This window comes from Procambarus clarkii, chromosome 20 (genome assembly GCF_040958095.1).
Source record: "Procambarus clarkii isolate CNS0578487 chromosome 20, FALCON_Pclarkii_2.0, whole genome shotgun sequence".
NCBI lineage: Eukaryota > Metazoa > Arthropoda > Malacostraca > Decapoda > Cambaridae > Procambarus > Procambarus clarkii.
Window position 1 is genome coordinate 10,852,925 of NC_091169.1, and position 18,946 is coordinate 10,871,870.

The following is an 18,946-nucleotide window of genomic DNA, read 5'->3' on the forward strand; positions in this document are numbered from 1 at the left end:
AACAGTCTGTCAGGTGCAGTCACAGTAAGAGGTTGTGTTAGCTGGAGCTCCGATTGTAGTAACATTATTAAGCAATAATGGAAGGATTAGTGAAGGAATTGATGAATCTAGTTGGAACTCTGAGAGCAGAGATGGATTCCCTATGGGAGGAGGTACGACAGCTGAAACATCGAGAAGAAACGAAGGAGGAGACCAATATTAACAAGACCTCGTCGTGGAAAGTCGTTAAGGATAGGGGTCTTAAGAAGACCTTGACAAGGCCGCCTACAGACGCCCTAAGGACGTCAAATTCATTTGCCGTATTGGAAGACGAGTGCTGTGGTGAGCCTTTGAAAGAAACGAAGAGCAACGAAGCACAGGCCCCTCAAAGTTCTCAGAAAGTTAAGGAGGTACATAAGTGAATTTTGGTTGTGGGAGATTCCTAGGTGAGGTATTTAGACAGAACGTTTTGTGCCAGAGATAGGGGGAACAGGTTAAGGGTTTGCTATCTGGGAGCTGGAATTGGAGATATTGTTGACAACATGAAACATATTATGACGGGAAATGGGAACAAACCCATTATTTGTATTAGTTCAAGGGGTAATGATGTTGGACGAGTTAGGAGTGAGGAACTGATAAAGAAATTTAACAAAGCCATATAATTAGTTAGGACCAAGGGAGGAATCCCGATCACATGTGGCATTCTTCCAAGAAAGAGCGTTGGGAATGAATGGTTGTCAAGGGCACTTGGTGTCAATTGCCGGCTGGAAAGATATTGCAAATCAAATGCAATATCTTTCATAGACAACTGGAAACACTTCTATGGAAGAAATGAAATGTATGCTCGCGATGGAGTGCATCTATCGAGGGCTGGGGTTGTTACTGTTGCGAACTCGTTGGAACCAGTGGTTAGAGGCAGTTGTTTGGGTTTAAACTGTTAGTAGATAGTGGTATGAGAATTGATAGGAAGGAAGTAGGTAATAAAAATGTGTTTGATGGAGAAACAAATTGGCAAAATGATCAGGGAAAGAGAAGGGCCTCAAAATAACAATTTACTTTGGGTATATTACACTAACAGTAGAAGTCTAAGAAACAAAATAAACGAGTTGAATGTTCTTGTCTGCACAGAAAAAAATAGATATTATTGCACTTACCGAAACGTGGATGAATGTAGAAAATAGAGAACTATTAGCTGAATATCAAATAAATGGATTTAAACTATTTCACACAGATAGATATATTAGACGAGGAGGGGGAGTAGCCATATATGTTAGGGACAATTTGAAATGTAGTCTCAAAGAGGGAATTAAGACTGAGCCACACACAGAAACTATTTGGATAGAAATAAACGAAAAAGCAAATAATATTATAATATGAGTTTTATATAGGCCACCAAATTTAGACAGAATGGAAACAAAGCATCTATGGGATGAAATATCTAGAGCATCTAGATCTAACAGTATTTATGTCATGGGTGACTTTAATTTTAGTGGAATAAACTGGTTGAACAAAACAGGGAATAATGAAGCAGAAGATTCTCTAGAATTAATTGACGATTGCTTTCTTACGCAACACGTTAAGGAACCAACACGGGGAAATAATATTTTAGATTTAGTGTTAACTAACAGGGAAACACAAATTAAGGACATAGAAATAGGGAGTGAGCTAGAGAACAGTGATCATAAAGAAATCAGATTTAGCATAAAATGAAATAGATCTGTAGGAGAAAATTCTGTTCAAGTGCCTGATTTTCGAAAAGCTGATTTCAATAGCCTAAGAATTTTTTTGGGTCAAATAGATTGGAATGTCTTGGGGATGGGTTGTGGGCTAGACGTTAACCCAGCGAGGGGGGATTTCGATGTGGATTCAAAATATAACCTATTTAAAAATATTCTAAGCAAAGCCCAGGAACGTAGTATACCATATAAATTGAATAGATCGAATACTAATGATCCAAAGTGGATAACAAAGGATCTGAAGAACTTTATAGATAAAAAGAGAGCGTGGTACAAAAGGATTAAGAATGGCGAAGTCAGTTTAGAACAGGAATTCGCACAACTGGTTAGAAATGTTAAAAAAGAGATTTGGAAAGTAAAAAGAAACTATGAAGTTCGCATAGCAGAGCAAGCGAAGACAAATCCTAAAGTTTTTTCAGTTATATCGAACTGAAATAGGTTCGATATATAGAAAAAATAGAAAAAAATGAAATATACTAGGGAAAGGATAGGTCCATTAAAAATGAGACAGGTCAAATAACAGATAATGACGAGGAGATGAGTAGTATTTTTAATAAATATTTTATATCTGTATTTACTAAAGAAGAACTTAACAATATGCCTTCAGCCGAACAAGTCTATGTGGGTGGGGACGAGGACAGGTTGACTAGTTTAGCAGTTACCAGGGAGGATGTAATTTAAACAAATAGTAAAACTAAAACCAAACAAATCCCCAGGGCCGGATGAAGTGTTTGCTAGGGTGCTTAAAGAATGCAATGAGGAGCTTTCCGAGCCACTGTCTACCATATTTAATAAGTCAATACAGTTAGGCAGAGTGCCAGAGTCATGGAAGGTAGCTAATGTGGGTACTAATGTGTGTTGATTTGTGGGTACCAATTTTTAAGAAAGGAGTTGTTTGTTGTTATAGATTCAGCTACTCGGAACAAGTTCCAAGTAGCACGGGCAATGGTGAGCCCATAACTTACCTGGCACAGGAGCGGGGCAAATAGCACCGGCTATGGTGAGCCCGTAGTGGACTTACCTTGCACTGGAGCGGTGCGTCAAGAAAGGAGGTAGATCACCTGCGTCAAACTATCGGCCAATTAGCCTAACGTCTATTGTGGGAAAGTTACCTGAATCGATAATTGCAAATACAATTCGTCTTCATCTTGAAAAACATAAATTAATAAATGAGTCGCAACAAGGTTTTACAAATGTCCGTTCATGTTTAACAAATTTGCTATCTTTTTATTCCAGCATAGTTGAGGCAGTTGATAGTGGTAAGGATTGTGATGTTGTGTACCTTGACTTTAGCAAAGCTTTTGATACAGTGCCACATGAAAGACTGATTAAAAAAATAGAGGCTCATGGTATTAGGGGTACTATATTAAGTTGGATTAGGGCATGGCTATTCCAAAGGAAACAGAGAGTTAGTATAAATGGGGTTAAGTCAGAGTGGGATAATGTTGTTAGTGGAGTACTTCAGGGCTCTGTCCTGGGACCTCTGTTGTTTGTAATATATATAAATGATTTAGATTCAGGTTTGAGTAGCAACATCTGCAAATTTACAGATGATACAAAAGCCGGTAGGGAAATTAACACGAAAGAAGACTCACTATCACTTCAAGTTTATCTAAATAGGGTTTTGAAATGGTCAAAAGATTGGCAGATGCAGTTTAATGCTGATAAATGTAAAGTTCTGAGGCTATGATGATAGAGTTACAAGATACGATCTTGATGGTGTTGAGATTGCGAAGTCGGATTGCAAAAGGGATCTGGGAGTTATGATTAGTAAGAATTTAAAACAAAAGAATCAATGCATGAATGTTCATAATAAGGCAAATAGGACACTGGGATTTATTAATCGAAGCGTTAGTAACAAGACACCTGGTGTGGTTCTTCAGCTATATCTTGCTCTGGTTAGGCCCCATTTAGATTATGCAGTTCAGTTTTGGTCACTATACTATAGAATGGATATAAATTCACTTGAACGTGTCCAGCGTAGGATGACTAAGTTAATTCCCCAAATTAGAAATTTTTCATATGAAGAAAGATTAACAAAGCTTAAGTTGCATTCACTGGAAAGGCGAAGAGTTAGGGGTGACATGATAGAGGTTTACAAGTGGATGAATGGACACAACAAAGGGGATATTAATAGGGTATTAAAAGTATCAACACAAGACAGAACACGAAACAATGTGTATAAATTGGATAAGTTTAGATTTAGGAAAGACTTGGGTAAATACTGGTTCGGTAACAGGGTTGTTGATTTATGGAACCAATTACCGCGTGACGTGGTGAAGGTGGGGTCCCTCGATTGTTTCAAGCGTGGGTTGGACACGTTTATGAGTGGGATTGGGTGGTTATAGATAGGAGCTGCCTCGTATGGGCCAATAAGCCTTCTGCAGTCACCATTATTCTTAAGTTTTTCTTATTCTTATAAAATCCGTTGGAATCCGTTGGCGACCGTTGATGACCGTTGAAATTCAGTTTTATGCGTTAAAGCTAATTAATAACCTCCTTAAATAATGGGAATTAAATATTCATTTAGAGGTCTCGTAGTATAGTTGTCTTCGGGAAATCCCGAGTTCGATTCCTGGACGTGACGGTGATGGTAAGATATGTTTCCTTTCTTCTAATGGGCCTGTTCATCTAGCAACAAATAGGTACATGTTTCAGTTTTGTTTACCCTTTTGATTCCAGTACATAAGAACATAAGAACATAAGAACAAAGGTAACTGCAGAAGGCCTATTGGCCCATACGAGGCAGCTCCTATTTATAACCACCCAATCCCACTCATATACATGTCCAACCCATGCTTGAAACAATCGAGGGACCCCACCTCCACAATGTTACGCGGCAATTGGTTCCACAAATCAACAACCCTGTTACTGAACCAGTATTTACCCAAGTCTTTCCTAAATCTAAACTTATCCAATTTATACCCATTGTTTCGTGTTCTGTCCTGTGTTGATACTTTTAATACCCTATTAATATCCCCCCGGTTATGTCCATTCATCCACTTGTAAACCTCTATCATGTCACCCCTAACTCTTCGCCTTTCCAGTGAATGCAACTTAAGCTTTGTTAATCTTTCTTCATATGAAAGATTTCTAATTTGGGGAATTAACTTAGTCATCCTACGCTGGACACGTTCAAGTGAATTTATATCCATTCTATAATATGGCGACCAAAACTGAACTGCATAATCTAAATGGGGCCTAACTAGAGCAAGATATAGCTTGAGAACCACACCAGGTGTCTTGTTACTAACGCTGCGATTAATAAATCCAAGTGTCCGATTTGCCTTATTACGAACATTTATGCATTGATCCTTTTGTTTTAAATTCTTACTAATCATAACTCCCAGATCCCTTTCGCAATCCGACTTCGCAATCACAACACCATCTAGCTCGTATCTTGTAACTCTATCATCATTACCTAACCTCAGAACTTTACATTTATCAGCATTAAACTGCATATGCCAATCCTTTGACCATTTCAAAACCCTATCTAGATCAACTTGAAATGATAGTGAGTCCTCCTCCGAATTAATTTCCCTACCGATTTTCGTATCATCGGCAAATTTGCAAATGTTGCTACTCAAACCTGAATCTAAATCATTTATATATATTATAAACAACAGAGGTCCCAAAAAAACCAACAGTAGAAAAAAACGTGAACTTTGAGTAGTCCAACGGTCCATATTTTGGCCGTTCCTTCCATGGTCGTAGAGTTCTGTCATATTTGGCGGATGGATCGGGTAAATGACGGAGGAAAGGTTCCCGGTTGGTCCTCTCCGAAGTTTCTCTTGAGACAGCTGGAACTCGAGGGATGAATTTCATCCAGTAAAGCGACTGATTAGAGGTCTTGGCGTCGAAAAGTCCTCAACCTAGTCACAGGCTTTTAAACTGGCGAGATGCAACAACCCGTCCTCACACTAGGCTGGCTAAAGCAGCGGCCGTCATCCCCAGACAACCCGTCCTCACACTAGGCTGGTTAAAGCAGCGGCCGTCCTCCCCAGACAACCCGTCCTCCCACTAAGAACATAACAACAAAGGTAACTGCAGAAGGCCTATTGGCCCATACGAGGCAGCTCCTATCTATAACCACCCAATCCAACTCATATACATGTCCAACCCGCGCTTGAAACAATCGAGGGACCCCACCTCCACCACGTTACGCGGTAATTGGTTCCACAAATCAACAACCCTGTTACCGAACCAGTATTTACCCAAGTCTTTCCTAAATCTAAACTTATCCAATATATTCCCATTGTTTCGTGTTCTGTCTTGAGTTGATACTTTTAATACCCTATTAATATCCCCTTTGTTATGTCCATTCATTCACTTGTAAACTTCTATCATGTCACCCCTAACTCTTCGTCTTTCCAGTGAATGCAATTTAAGCTTTATTAATCTTTCTTCATATGAAAGACTTCTAATTTGGGGAATTAACTTAGTCATCCTACGCGGGATATGTTCAAGTGAATTTATATCCATTCTATAGTACGGCGACCAAAACTGAACTGCATAATCTAAATGGGGCCTAACCAGAGCAAGATATAACTGAAGAACCACACCAGGTGTCTTGTTACTAACGCTTCGATTAATAAATCCCAGTGTCCTATTTGCCTTATTACGAACATTCATGCATTGATCCTTTTGTTTTAAATTCTTACTAATCATAATTCCCAGATCCCTTTCGCAATCCGACTTCGCAATCTCAACACCATTTAGCTCGTATCTTGTAACTCTATCATCATTACCTAGCCTCAAAAATTTACATTTATTAGCATTAAACTGCATCTGCCAGTCTTTTGACCATTTTAAAACCCTATTTAGATCAACTTGAAGTGATAGTGAGTCCTCCTCTGAATGAATTTCCCTACCGATATCCCCTTTTACGTCACCTTTCGCTGGGTTCATGTTTCGCTCCAAGACCGGCCCACACCCCATACCCAAGACTTTCCAATCTATTTGACCCAAAAAATTTCTTAGGCTATTAAAATCAGCTTTTCGAAAATCTGGCACTTTAACAAAATTTTCTCCTACAGGTCTATTCCATTCTATGCTAAATCTGATTTCTTTGTGATCACTGTTCCCTAGCTCACTCCCTATTTCGATGTCATTAATTTGTATTTCCCTGTTAGTTAACACTAAATCTAAAATATTATTTTCCCGCGTTGGTTCCTTAATGTGTTGGTTCATAGACTCTATGGTCCAAACAAAACCATGTACAACAAATCCTAAAATAAATTGACTTGTGTTGGTGATCCAATCTATATCTATAGGTGAGAAGGTCAGTGTTTTCTTGTCTGTCCGAGGTTGGAGGCCATACATTGGTGGTTATCTTAATGTAACTTTTCATGGTGAAGTGTGATTGTATGGTGAGTGTCATAGTTTGGCCCATAGGGGTAGTTCCACTTAAACCTCTCTTAAATTAAGTAGGATTGGCTCCTATTGTGACAATTAATGACTTCTAAGAAGTCTGAAATATTGGTTTAATTGTCAATAGAGAGCAAGCAAAGGACTTTCCAGGAAGACAGAGTTTGACAGAGACTACCTTGTGTTCCTGGAACAGTGACGACGGTCCAGGTAGACAGTGACTGACAGACTACCTTGTGTTACAGGGACGGTGACGACGGTCCAGGTAGACAGTGACTGACAGACTACCTTGTGTTACAGGAACGGTGACGACGGTCCAGGAAGACAGTGACTGGAACATCATAGACTCCCGCTACAAGCGACGTAAGAGGTCCAACATCTTCTTCACCAAGACCAACGTCTTCACTCCGTCCAGTCAAGTCCAACAACTGGAATATTTTGGTGAGAGATTCCTACTTTTTATTATTTTTAACAGTAGCAGTGTTGTTAAGTGTAAGGGTTGTAGTAGTTTAAAAATTGGTTGAACTTGTAGTGGTGGTTGAAGTAGTATTACTACTAGTGAAATACATAGCAGTAGTGGTGCAAGTAGAAATAGCGGTAGTATTAATAGTATTACGAGTAGCGTTACAAGTAGAAGTAGTAGTACTAGGATAAGTAGACGTAGTAGTACTAGCATAAGTAGAAGTAGAAGTAGTAGTAATAGCATAAGTAGAAGTAGTAGTAATGGCATAAGTAGAAGTAGAAGCAGTAGTACTAGGATAAGTAGAAGTAGTAGTACTAGCATAAGTAGAAGTAGAAGTAGTAGTAATAGCATAAGTAGAAGTAGTAGTACTAGCATAAGTAGAAGTAGAAGTAGTAGTAATAGCATAAGTAGAAGTAGTAGTAATAGCATAAGTAGAAGTAGAAGTAGTAGTAATAGCATAAGTAGAAGTAGTAGTAATAGCATAAGTAGAAGTAGTAGTAATGGCATAAGTAGAAGTAGAAGCAGTAGTACTAGGATAAGTAGAAGTAGTAGTAATAGCATAAGTAGAAGTAGAAGTAGTAGTAATAGCATAAGTAGAAGTAGTAGTACTAGCATAAGAACAAGGTAACTGCAGAAGGCCTATTGGCCTATACGAGGCAGCTCCTATCTATAACCACCCAATCCCACTCATAAACATGTCCAACCCGCGCTTGAAACAATCGAGGGACCCCACCTCCACCACGTTACGCGGTAATTGGTTCCACAAATCAACAACCCTGTTACCGAACCAGTATTTACCCAAGTCTTTCCTAAATCTAAGCTTATCCAATTTATACCCATTGTTTCTCGTTCTGTCTTGTGTTGATACTTTTAATACCCTATTAATATCCACTTTGTTATGTCCATTCATCCACTTGTGTGGGGAAAAACTCCAGGCAGCTATTCTCTTTTTTAAATTGACTTTAATAAGATAAAGTTCTGTCTTATTTATTTTCTTAGTAAGTAAGAATTAATTGAGTGAACTGTATGTACTTGTTTAAACTGCCTGAAATTATCTCACACACAGTTGGGGGGACAATTAGTAGCTTATACCACTTTGAGATGGCTCCTTCTTAAACTACCAATTGTTTACCCTTGATTATAATTATTATACACATGTGGTGGTTCACCTTATTATTATATCATACCACATATGGTGGTTTAATCTACTAGTAATAATTACTAATTATGAATACTAATACTACTATAACAAAAGAGGGCTTAGCTGAGCCTGTTGTAGGGGCCTGCTAAGGCTGTGTAGATTTAGCATCAATTTGGGTGTGGCCCTGTGCCTCTTTGTGCCACGTAATGGCGGCCGTGTGGTTACAAACGTTGGCAAACAGCTAGGTAAATTATGTGTATGGTCCAACACTCTGCACAGCTTCTTGCTGCTCCTATCACAATTTACATTGTGGTTTGGGGTTTCCATACATATAACCGACTTATCTAATAAATGTTAAAAATGTGCACACAAATTTAAACAAATACAGGATACTTGGTAAGCCGGATACTGGAGTGCTCTAGTTGAATTAGTGGTGTTGCTATGGTAGTTTCTTGGGACAGAGTAGGTCTATCCTATGTGACCAGTATCGCAACACACGAGCCCCGTTTGTTATTGTTGAGTGTGAGTGGGAGCGTCAGTAAGTGACGCCCTGGGCTACCAACGCCCCTGAACTCTTGGTTCCACTTCAAAAGTAATTCTACATTAACAAGGGAATCATGCTACATTTTGGTGTTAGTAATTATATTCAGTCTTGTTGATTACTTTTTTGTTAAATTTGAATACAAGACTGTTGTATAAGCAATATTAGAACATTGTAATTATACGTGTTGTCTATGACGTCACAGGATCTCCCATTTTCTTTCCTAAAGGTAAAACAAAAAAGGGGATACTATGTTATGTGTGTGTGTCGGATTCCGACAACTTGTAAACCTCTATCATGTCACCCCTAACTCTTTGCCTTTCCAGTGAATGCAATTTAAGCTTTGTTAATCTTTCTTCATATGAAAGAATTCTAATTTGGGGAATTAACTTAGTCATCCTATGCTGGACACGTTCAAGTGAATTTATATCCATTCTATAGCACGGCGACCAAAACTTAACTGCATAATCTAAATGGGGCCTAACCAGAGCAAGATATAGCTGAAGAACCACTCCAGGTGTCTTGTTACTAACGCTTCGATTAATAAATCCAAGTGTCCTATTTGCCTTATTACGAACATTCAGGCATTGATCCTTTTGTTTTAAATTCTTACTAATCATAACTCCCAGATCCCTTTCACAATCCAACTTCACAATCTCAACACCATCTAGCTCGTATCTTGTAATTCTTTCATCATTACCTAGCCTCAGAACTTTACAATTAACAGCATTAAACTGCATCTGCCAATCTTTTGACCATTTCAAAACCCTATCTAGATCAACTTGAAGTGATAGTGAGTCTTCTTCCGTGTTAATTTCCCTACTGATTTTTGTATCATCTGCAAATTTGCAGATGTTGCTACTCAAGTCAAAGTAGAAGTGCTTACATAAAAGTGAAGTAGAAGTGGTGTAGGGTGTGGGCCGGTCTTGGAGCTAGACGTGAATCCAGCGATTGGTGACGTAAATGGGGTTTTCAATGTGGATTCAAAATATAACCTATTTAAAAATATTCTAAACGAAGCCCAGGAATGTAGTATACCATATAAATTGAATAGATCCAATACTAATGATCCAAAGTGGATAACAAAGGATCTGAAGAACCTTATAAGTAAAAAGAGAGCGTGGTACAAAAGGATTATGAATGGGGAAGTCAGTTTAGAACAGGAATTCGTACAACTGGTTAGAAATACAAAAAAAGAGATAAGGAAAGCAAAAAGAAACTATGAAATTCGCATAACAGAGCAAGCAAAGACAAATCCTAAAGGGTTTTTCCAGTTATACCGGACAAAGATTTGGGAAAGGATAAACAAATTGATTTGTTCGTTTGATGCATCACGTTACTGTGATCTCTGGGTGTAACGGAAAGGATAGGTCCATTAAAAACTGAGACAGGTCAAATAACAGATAGTGATGAAGAGATGAGTAGTATTTTTAATAAATATTATATATCTGTATTTACTAATGAGGAACTTAACAATATGCCTTCAGCCGAACAAATCTATGTGGGTGGGGACGAGGACAGGTTGACTACTTTAGCAGTTACCAGGGAGGATGTAATTAAACAAATAGTTAAACTCAAACCAAACAAATCCCCAGGGCCGGATGAAGTGTTTGCCAGGGTGCTTAAAGAATGCAAAGAGGAGCTTTCCGAGCCACTGTCTACCATATTTAATAAATCACTAGAGTCAGGCAGAGTGCCAGAGTTATGGAAAGCTGCTAATGTGATACCAGTTTTTAAGAAAGGCGATAGATCACTTGCGTCAAACTATCGACCAATTAGCCTAACGTCTATTGTGGGAAAGTTACTCAAATCGATAATTGCAAATAAAATTCTTCTTCATCTTGAAAAACACAAATTAATAAATGAGTCGCAACATGGTTTTACAAATGGCCGTTCATGTTTAACAAATTTGTTATCTTTTTATTCCAGCATAGTTGATTCAGTTGATAGTGGTAAGGATTGTGATGTCGTGTACCTTGACTTTAGAAAAGCTTTTGATACAGTGCCACATGAAAGACTGATTAAAAAAATAGAGGCTCATGGTATTGGAGGGGCTATATTAAGTTGGATTAGCGCATGGCTATTCCAAAGGAAACAGAGAGTTAGTATAAATAGGGTTAAGTCAGAGTGGAAAAATGTTGTAAGTGGAGTACCTCAGGGCTCTGTCCTGGGACCTCTGTTGTTTATAATAATGTTTATGGGAATTGATTTGGAGGAAGGAGGTAATAAAAGTATGCATTCGTGGGAGAAAAGAATTGGCAAAATGATCAGGGAAAGAAAAGGGCCTCAAAATAACAATTCACTTAGGGCGTATTACACTAAGAGTAGAAGTCTAAGAAATAAAATAAATGAATTAAATGCTCTTGTCTGCACAGAAAAAATAGATATTATTGCACTTACCGAAACGTGGATGAATGTAGAAAATAGAGAACTATTAGCTGAACATAGATCTAACAGTATTTATGTCATGGGTGACTTTAATTTTAGTGGAATAAACTGGTTGAACAAAACAGGGAATAGTGAAGCAGAAGATTTTCTAGAATTAATTGACGATTGCTTTCTTACGCAACACATTAAGGAACCATCACAGGAAAATAATATTTTAGATTTAGTGTTAACTAACAGGGAAACACAAATTAATGACATCGAAATAGGGAGTGAGCTAGGGAACAGTGATCACAAAGTAATCAGATTTAGAATAGAATGGAATAGACCTGTAGGAGAAAATTCTGTTAAAATGCCAGATTTTCGAAAAGCTGATTTTAATAGCCTTAGAATTTTTTTGGGTCAAATAGATTGGAAAGTCTTGGGTATGGGGTGTGGGCCGGTCTTGGAGCGAGACATGAACCCAGCGATAGGTGACGTAAAAGGGGATTTCGATGTGGATTTAATATATAACTTATTTAAGAATATTCTAAACAAAGCACAGGAACGTAGTATACCATACAAATTGAATAGATCGAATACTAATGACCCAAAGTGGATAACAAATAATTTAAAGAACCTTATAGGTAAAAAGAGAGCTTGGTACAAAAGGATTAAGAATGGGGAAGTCAGTTTAGAACAGGAATTCATACAACTGGTTAGAAATGTTAAAAATGAGATTAGGAAAGCAAAAAGAAACTATGAAGTTCGCATAGCAGAGCAAGCAAAGTCAAATCCTAAAGGTTTTTTTCAGTTATATCGAACTAAGACTAGGGAAAGGATAGGTCCATTAAAATCTGAGACAGGTCAAATAACAGATAATGACAAGGAGATGAGTAGTATTTTTAACAAATATTTTATATCTGTATTTACTAAAGAAGAACTTAACAATATGCCTTCAGCCGAACAAGTCTATGTGGGTGGGGATGAGGACAGGTTGACTACTTTAGCAGTTACCAGGGAGGATGTAATTAAACAATTAGAAAAACTAAAACCAAACAAATCCCTAGGGCCGGATGAAGTGTTTGCCAGGGTGCTTAAAGAATGCAAAGAGGAGCTTTCCGAGCCACTGTCTACCATATTTAATAAATCAATAGAGTCAGGAAGAGTGCAAGAGTCATGGAAGGTAGCTAATGTGGTACCAATTTTTAAGAAAGGAGATAGATCACTTGTGTCAAACTATCGGCCAATTAGCCTAACGTCTATTGTGGGAAAGTTACTTGAATCAATAATTGCAAATACAATTCGTCTCCATCTTGAAAAACATAAATTAATAAATGAGTCGCAACATGGTTTTACAAATGGCCGTTCATGTTTAACAAATTTGCTAACTTTTTATTCCAGCATAGTTGAGACAGTTGATAGTGGTAAAGATTGTGATGTTGTGTACCTTGACTTTAGCAAAGCTTTTGATATAGTGCCACATGAAAGACTAATTAAAAAAATAGAAGCTCATGGTATTGGGGTGCTATATTAACTTGGATTAGGGCATGGCTATTCCAAAGGAAACAGAGAGTTAGTATAAATGGGGTTAAGTCAGAGTGGGATAATGTTGTTAGTGGAGTACCTCAGGGCTCTGTCCTGGCACCTCTGTTGTTTATAATATATATAAATGATTTAGATTCAGGTCTGAGTAGCAACATTTGCAAATTTGCCGATGAAACTAAAATCGGTAGGGAAATTAATTCGGAGGACTCACTATCACTTCAAGTTGATCTAGATAGGGTTTTGAAATGGTCAAAGGATTGGCAAATGCAGTTTAATGCTGATAAATGTAAAGTTCTGAGGCTAGGTAATGATGATAGAGTTACAAGATACGAGCAAGATGGTGTTGAGATTGTGAAGTCGGATTGCGAAAGGGATCTGGGAGTTATGATTAGTAAGAATTTAAAACAAAAGGATCAATGCATGAATGTTCGTAATAAGGCGAAGAGGACACTGGGATTTATTAATCGAAGCGTTAGTAACAAGACTCCCGGTGTGGTTCTTAAGCTATATCTTGCTCTGGTTAGGCCCCATTTACATTATGCAGTTCAGTTTTGGTCGCCGTATTATAGAATGGATATAAATTAACTTGAACGTGTCCAACGTAGGATGACTAAGTTAATTCCCCAAATTAGAAATCTTTCATATTAAGAAAGATTAACAAAGCTTAAGTTACATTCACTGGAAAGGCGAAGAGTTAGGGGTGACATGATAGAGGTTTACAAGTAATAGTGATAGAGGTTTACATGATAGAGGTTTTAGCAGTCAGTTAGGTGCTGTCACAGTGAGAGGTTGTGTTAGCTGGAGCTCTGGAGTAACATTATTATTGCAATAATGGAAGGATTAGTTAATGATTTGGTGAGTTTGGTTGGAGCTCTGAGAGCAGAGATGGATTCCCTGCGGGAGGAGGTACGACGGCTGAGACTTCGAGAGGAAACGAAGGAGGAGACCAGTGTTGACGAGACCTCATCGTGGAGAGTAGTGAAAGACAGGGGTCTTAAGAAGACCTTGACAAGGCCACCTACAGATGCCCTAAGGACGGCAAATTCATTTGCCGTGTTGGAGGACGAGTGCTGTAGTGTGCCTGCAGCGAGGAACGGCGGAGCGCAGGCCCCTCAGGGTGCTCAAAAAGTTAGGGCGGTACCGAAGCGAATTTTGGTTGTGGGAGATTCCCAGGTGAGGTATTTAGACAGAACGTTTTGTGCCAGAGATAGGGGGAACAGTTTAAGGGTTTGCTATCCGGGAGCTGGAATTGGTGATATTGTTGAAAACATGAATGATATTATGACAGGAAATGGGAACAAACCCATTATTTGTATTAGTGCAGGGGGTAATGATGTTGGGCGAGTTAGGAGTGAGGAACTAATACAGAGATTCAGGACAGCCATTGAATTAGTTAGGAGCAAGGGAGGAATCCCGATCATATGTGGCATTCTTCCAAGAAAGGGAGTGGGAAATGAATGGATGTCGAGGGCAATTGGTGTCAATTGCCGGCTGGAAAGATATTGCAAATCAAATGCAATATCTTTCATAGACAACTGGGAACACTTCTATGGAAGAAATGAAATGTATGCTCGTGATGGGGTGCATCTATCGAGGGCTGGGGTTGTTGCTGTTGCGAACTCGTTGGAAGAAGTGGTTAGAGGTGTTTGTTTGGGTTTAAACTGTTAGTAGATAGAGGTATGGGAATTGATTTGGAGGAAGGAGGTAATAAAAGTATGTGTTTGTGGGAGAAAGGAATTGGCAAAATGATCAGGGAAAGAGAAGGGCCTCAAAATAACAATTCACTTAGGGTATATTACACTAACAGTAGAAGTCTAATGAATAAAATTAACGAATTAAATGCTCTTGTCTGCACAGAAAAAATAGATATTATTGCACTTACCGAAACGTGGATGAATGTAGAAAATAGAGAACTATTAGCTGAATATCAAATAAATGGATTTAAACTATTTCACACAGATAGATATATTAGACGAGGAGGTGGAGTAGCCATATATGTTAGGGACAATTTGAAATGTAGTCTCAAAGAGGGAATCAAAACTGAGCCACACACAGAAACTATTTGGATAGAATTAAACGTAAAAGCTAATAATATTATAATAGGAGTTATATATAGGCTACCAAATTTAGACAGAATGGAAGCAAAGCATCTATGGGATGAAATATCTAGAGCATCTAGATCTAACAGTATTTATGTCATGGGTGACTTTAATTTTAGTGGAATAAACTGGTTGAACAAAACAGGGAATAGTGAAGCAGAAGATTTTCTAGAATTAATTGACGATTGCTTTCTTACGCAACACATTAAGGAACCAACAAGGGAAAATAATGTTTTAGATTTAATGTTAACTAACAAGGAAACACAAATTAATGACATCGAAATAGGGAGTGAGCTAGGGAACAGTGATCACAAAGAAATCAGATTTAGCATAGAATGGAAGAGACCTGTAGGAGAAAATTCTGTTAAAGTGTCAGATTTTCGTAAAGCTGATTTTAATAGCCTAAGAATTTTTTTGAGTCAAATTGATTGGAAAGTCTTTAGTATGGGGTGTGGGCCGGTCTTGGAGCGAGACATGAACCCAGCGATAGGCGACTTAAATGGGGATTTCGATGTGGATTCAATATATAACTTATTTAAGAATATTCTAAACAAAGCACAGGAACGTAGTATACCATATAAATTGAATAGATCGAATACTAATGACCCAAAGTGGATAACAAAGAATTTGAAGAACCTTATAGGTAAAAAGAGAGCTTGGTATAAAAGGATTAAAAATGGGGAGGCCACTTTAGAACAGGAATTCGTACAACTGGTTAGAAATGTTAAAAAAGAGATAAGGAAAGCAAAAAGAAACTATGAAGTTCGCATAGCAGGGCAAGCAAAGACAAATCCTAAAGGGTTTTTTCAGTTATATCGTACTAAGACTAGGGAAAGGATAGGTCCATTAAAACTGAGACAGGTCAAATAACAGATAGTGATGAAGAGATAAAGTAGTATTTTTAATAAATATTTTGTATCTGTATTTACTAAAGAGGAACTTAACAATGTGCCTTCAGCCGAACAAGTCTATGTGGGTGGGGACGAGGACAGGTTGACGAGTTTTGCAGTTACCAGGGAGGATGTTCTTAAACAAATAGTAAAACTCAAACCAAACAAATCCCCAGGGCCGGATGAAGTGTTTGCCAGGGTGCTTAAAGAATGCAAAGAGGAGCTTTGTGACCCACTGTCAACCATATTTAATAAATCAATAGAGTCAGGCAGAGTGCCAGAGTTTTGGAAAGTTGCTAATGTGATACCAGTTTTTAAGAAAGGAGATAGATCACTTGCATCTAACTATCGACCAATTAGCCTAACGTCTATTGTGGGAAAGTTACTCGAATCTATAATAGCAAATAAAATTCGTCTTCATCTTGAAAAACATAAATTAATAATTGAGTCGCAACATGGTTTTATAAATGGCCGTTCATGTTTAACAAATTTGTTATCTTTTTATTCTAGCATAGTTGAGGCAGTTGATAGTGGTAAAGATTGCGATGTTGTGTACCTTGACTTTAGCAAAGCTTTTGATACAGTGCCGCATGAAAGACTGATTAAAAAAATAGAAGCTCATGGTATTGGGGTGCTATATTAACTTGGATTAGGGCATGGCTATTCCAAAGGAAACAGAGAGTTAGTATAAATGGGGTTAAGTCAGAGTGGGATAATGTTGTTAGTGGAGTACCTCAGGGCTCTGTCCTGGGACCTCTGTTGTTTATAATATATATAAATGATTTAGATTCAGGTTTGAGTAGCAACATTTGCAAATTTGCCGATGATACGAAAATCGGTAGGGAAATTAATTCGGAGGAGGACTCACTATCACTTCAAGTTGATCTAGATAGGGTTTTGAAATGGTCAAAGGATTGGCAAATGCAGTTTAATGCTGATAAATGTAAAGTTCTGAGGCTAGGTAATGATGATAGAGTTACAAGATACGAGCTAGATGGTGTTGAGATTGCGAAGTCGGATTGCGAAAGGGATCTGGGAGTTATGATTAGTAAGAATTTAAAACAAAGGGATCAATGCATAAATGTTTGTAATAAGGCAAATAGGACACTGAGATTTATTAATCGCAGCGTTAGTAACAAGACACCTGGTGTGGTTCTCAAGCTATATCTTGCTCTAGTTAGGCACCATTTAGATTATGCAGTTCAGTTTTGGTCGCCATATTATAGAATGGATATAAATTCACTTGAACGTGTCCAGCGTAGGAGACTAAGTTAATTCCCCAAATTAGAAATCTTTCATATGAAGAAAGATTAACAAAGCTTAAGTTGCATTCACTGGAAAGGCGAAGAGTTAGGGGTGACATGATAGAGGTTTACAAGTGGGTGAATGGACATAACAAAAGGGATATTAATAGGGTATTAAAATGGGGTTAGAACACGAAACAATGGGTATAAATTGGATATGTTTAGATTTAAGAAAGACTTGGGTAAATACTGGTTTAGTAACAGGGTTGTTGATTTGTGGAACCAATTGCCCCGTAACATTGTGGAGGTGGGGTCTCTCGATTGTTTCAAGCATGGGTTGGACATGTATATGAGTGGGATTGGGTGGTTATAAATAGGAGCTGCCTCGTATGGGCCAATAGGCCTTCTGCAGTTGCCTTTGTTCTTATGTTCTTATGACGTGACCTTTGCAGGGTACAGCGTGACCTCGGGCCGGTTCTGGGGCGATGAGGACTACATCGTAGCCGGAGCACCACGGGCTGACCTAACTGGCAGGGTGAGTCTGTTCTCTGTTAGGTCACCTTCTAGGCTCTGGCAGGGTGAGTGTGGTCACCTGTCATATATTCGTGAGGCGCAGACAGTCACGGTGAGAGGGTATGTTAGCTAGAGCTCCGATTTTAGAAATATTATCATTGCAATAATGGAAGGTGTGGTGAAGGAACTGATGAACCTAGTTGAAGTTCTGAGAGCAAAGATGGATTCCCTACGGGAGGAGGTACGACAGCTGAAACAACATCGAGAAGAAACGAAGGAGGAGACTAATATTAAAAAGACTTCGTCGTGGAAAGTCGTTAAGGACAGGGGTCTTAAGAAGACCTTGACAAGGTCGCCTACAGACCCCCTAAGGACTTCAAATTCATTTGCCATGTTGGAAGACGAGTGCTGTGGTGAGCCTGCAGTTCACTCGAAAGGGAAATCAACGAAGAGCAACGAAGAGCAGGCCCTTCAAAGTGCTCAGAAAGTAAAGGAGGCACCTAAGCTGGGTGAGATGGATGGACAACCAGCCCATCCTTCTGGGTTCTGGCAGGGTGTGTTGTCCCTGTGATATATCCTTCTGGGCTCAGGCAGTGTGAGTGTGGTCCCTGTGATATATCCTTCTGGGCTCTGGCAGGGTGAGCCTAGTCTTTCTCTCAGATCACTGTGATATTTGTTCTGGTGAGACTAGTATCAGGTGTCACCCTCACTCTCGGGTGTCACCTGAACTCGGGAAGGTGAGACTAATGTGTGTGAGGGCGGCCTCTGGGATATGGTAGAGTGAGTTTACTGTGTGTTAGGTCACCCTCTGGGCTTTGTCAGGATGACACTGGGCTCTCAGGTCACCCTCTGGGCTTTGTCAGGATGAGACTTGGGCTCTCAGATCACCCTCTGAGCTTTGTCAGGATGACACTGGGCTCTCAGGTCACCCTCTGGGCTTTGTCAGAATGACACTGGGCTCTCAGGTCACCCTCTGGGCTTTGTCAGGATGAGACTTGGGCTCTCAGATCACCCTCTGGGCTTTGTCAGGATGAGACTTGGGCTCTCAGGTCACCCTCTGA

At 38.9% G+C, this 18,946-nt stretch overlaps 1 protein-coding gene across 2 annotated transcripts in view; it reads left to right on the forward strand.

Moving 5' to 3' along the window:
- The window catches only part of LOC123755217 (integrin alpha-4), a 194,279-nt gene that overhangs the window by 34,887 nt on the left and 140,446 nt on the right, over nucleotides 1–18,946 (forward strand). For both annotated transcript variants that reach the window (XM_069327620.1, XM_069327619.1), the window contains exons 8-9: nucleotides 7,383–7,523; nucleotides 17,825–17,907. In XM_069327620.1, the coding sequence (XP_069183721.1) occupies nucleotides 7,383–7,523; nucleotides 17,825–17,907 (224 nt within the window). The remainder of the gene's footprint in view (nucleotides 1–7,382; nucleotides 7,524–17,824; nucleotides 17,908–18,946) is intronic.